General features: G+C 63.9%; 1 protein-coding gene across 1 annotated transcript in view; it reads left to right on the top strand.

The window, feature by feature from the left end:
* RNF212 (ring finger protein 212) overlaps nt 1–2609 on the top strand; it is a 20114-nt gene that overhangs the window by 16520 nt on the left and 985 nt on the right. The window contains exon 11 of the mRNA XM_023748072.1: nt 1784–1928. Within this exon, the coding sequence (XP_023603840.1) occupies nt 1784–1928 (145 nt within the window). The remainder of the gene's footprint in view (nt 1–1783; nt 1929–2609) is intronic.

Genomic DNA, 2609 nt, shown 5'->3' with positions numbered 1-2609 from the left:
TCGGACGCTCAGGTGGGTCCCGGACGCTCAGGTGGGTCCCGGCACTCAGCTGGGTCCGGACGCTCAGGTGGGTCCCGGGCGCTCAGCTGGGTCCCGGGGCGCTCAGCTGGGTCCCGGGCGCTCAGCTGGGGTCCCGGGTGCTCAGCTGGGTCCAACGCTCAGGTGGGTCCCGACGCTCAGGTGGGTCTCGGACGCTCAGGTGGGTCCCGGGCACTCAGCTGGGTCCCGGACACTCAGCTGGGTCCCGGGCACTCAGGTGGGTCCCGGGCGCTCAGGTGGGTCCCGGACGCTCAGGTGGGTCCCGGGCACTCAGCTGGGTCCCGGACGCTCAGCTGGGTCCCGGGCGCTCAGCTGGGTCCCGGGCGCTCAGCTGGGTCCCGGCAGCTCCTGCAGGACAAGGTACAGTCAAGGCGGGGAGAGTGAGGAAGGAGGTCTCGCTGTGTGCTCGGGGGTCGTGCTGTGCAGACCACTTTATGGTTTGCTTTTCTGAAGTTAAAATGCAACTCAGGCCGTTCCAACCCCCAGGCGCCCGCGGGGCTGCAGCATCGCGTCTCAGGGTTCACAGGCAGGCGGGGAGCCGATGGCACATCTGTGTCCCCGACAGCTGCTGACAGAAACGGGAGCTGGTTTGGCCCATGGGCTGCCATTTGCCGACCCCTGAACAGACCATAACCCATGACCCAGCCCGTTGCCTTAGACATGGGCCCACATCTGCACAGGCTCTGCCTGGGCCCGAAGATCAGGCAGGTGCTTCTCACCCCTCCTAGAGCCCCTGGTGGCTCCCCATGCCAAAGGCCGCCTGCCACCGTCCAGCCGTGGCCTTCGCATCCTCCCCAGGCCAGAGCCACACTTGTGCCCACGGCCCTGGTGCATGTGGCAACCCCGCCCACTGCCTGACCACAGCTCCCACTCAGGACTGTGCCAGCCCCTCATCCTGCCCACTGCCTGGGACCCGGCCCCTCACCCCGCCCACTGCCTGGGACCGGCCCTCCCGCAGGTGCCTGTGATTGTGACTCCTGGATTTTGTGGGCACCAGCACAGAGGACAGCAGTGGGAGGGCCCGCTGAGAGCAGGCACCCGGCCCTGGCAAGGGGCAGCCCCCACACATCAGAGGCTGCCTGCCGGGCGCTGCGTGTGCCGCTGTCCCAGTGCCATCGCCCAAGCACAGTGCGGGACCTCCTCCTGGGCACTGGGAAGGTGTTTTAATCAACATGTGGCCTTTAAAACTAAAAAGCATCGTGTTGCCAGTCACTTGAAGCGCTGGTGATTTTGTTTGTGACCTTGCTCCTAGGATCCCACCTGTGCTGATGCCCGGCCTGGGGGCATCCCAAAACCTCGGCCTCCAGGCGGCTGGCAGAGCGGGAGGAGGGGGCTCGGCCCCAGCACCCAGGCCGCCCATCAGCATCTCCGGGCTCCTGCAGAGGCAGCAGTCAGGCAAGGACCGCGGCCTCCCTTGGAGAGCGTGTGACCAGCGTGGCATGTGTGGCAGCACGTGTTCCCGAGTTGTGTCTGAGCTTCCCCTTGGTGCCTCAGGGCTGGTGGTGCTCACACGGTGTCACTGGGCTGTGCTCCACAGGGTCTGCCAGCCTCGGGGGCTTCCCGCCCAGGAGGTGACATCCTGCCGTGCCCACCGCACTCCAGCCACCCTCCCCGCGCTCACCACACGCTCACGTGAGGCAGTGGGTGGATTGTCCGTTTCTCCTCAATGCAGCGCTCCAGCAATGCCATCAAATAAAGGGTTTTTCTGGTTTTCTGGGCCTTGGAACTACCTTCCTGGCGCCAGGTGCTCCTACACCATGGGTGCCGCGAGCAGCGTCTCCGGGAGGCTTTCTGATCAGCAAGTGCAGAGCCGGGAGGCGGGGCCGCAGTCTGAGGAAGCCCTGACAGAGCCTGCACTGACCCACACGCAGGGCTGGCCAGCAGCTCAGGCCGGCCCTGTGCCTGGTGACTGTCGTCTGTGACATCCTGTCACGTGTGCCTGTGACTCAACGGGACACTGTTCCCAGTGACTGACTCCCCGTAACAACGTGACACTGTTCCCGGTGACTGACTCCCCGTAACAACGTGACACTGTTCCCGGTGACTGACTCCCCGTAACAACGTGACACTGTTCCCGGTGACTGACTCCCCGTAACAACGTGACACTGTTCCCGGTGACTGACTCCCCGTAACAGCGTGACACTGTTCCCGGTGACTGACTCCCCGTAACAACGTGACACTGTTCCCGGTGACTGACTCCCCGTAACAACGTGACACTGTTCCCGGTGACTGACTCCCCGTAACAACGTGACACTGTTCCCGGTGACTGACTCCCCGTAACAACGTGACACTGTTCCCGGTGACTGACTCCCCGTAACAGCGTGACACTGTTCCCGGTGACTGACTCCCCGTAACAACGTGACACTGTTCCCGGTGACTGACTCCCCGTAACAACGTGACACTGTTCCCGGTGACTGACTCCCCGTAACAACGTGACACTGTTCCCGGTGACTGACTCCCCGTAACAACGTGACACTGTTCCCGGTGACTGACTCCCCGTAACAACGTGACACTGTTCCCGGTGACTGACTCCCCGTAACAGCGTGACACTGTTCCCGGTGACTGACTCC

The sequence above is a fragment of the Myotis lucifugus genome, unplaced genomic scaffold, assembly GCF_000147115.1.
Source record: "Myotis lucifugus unplaced genomic scaffold, Myoluc2.0 scaffold_1118, whole genome shotgun sequence".
Taxonomy (NCBI): domain Eukaryota; kingdom Metazoa; phylum Chordata; class Mammalia; order Chiroptera; family Vespertilionidae; genus Myotis; species Myotis lucifugus.
Note: the sequence above shows the minus strand (reverse complement) of the source record. Positions and strands in the feature narration are given on the sequence as shown.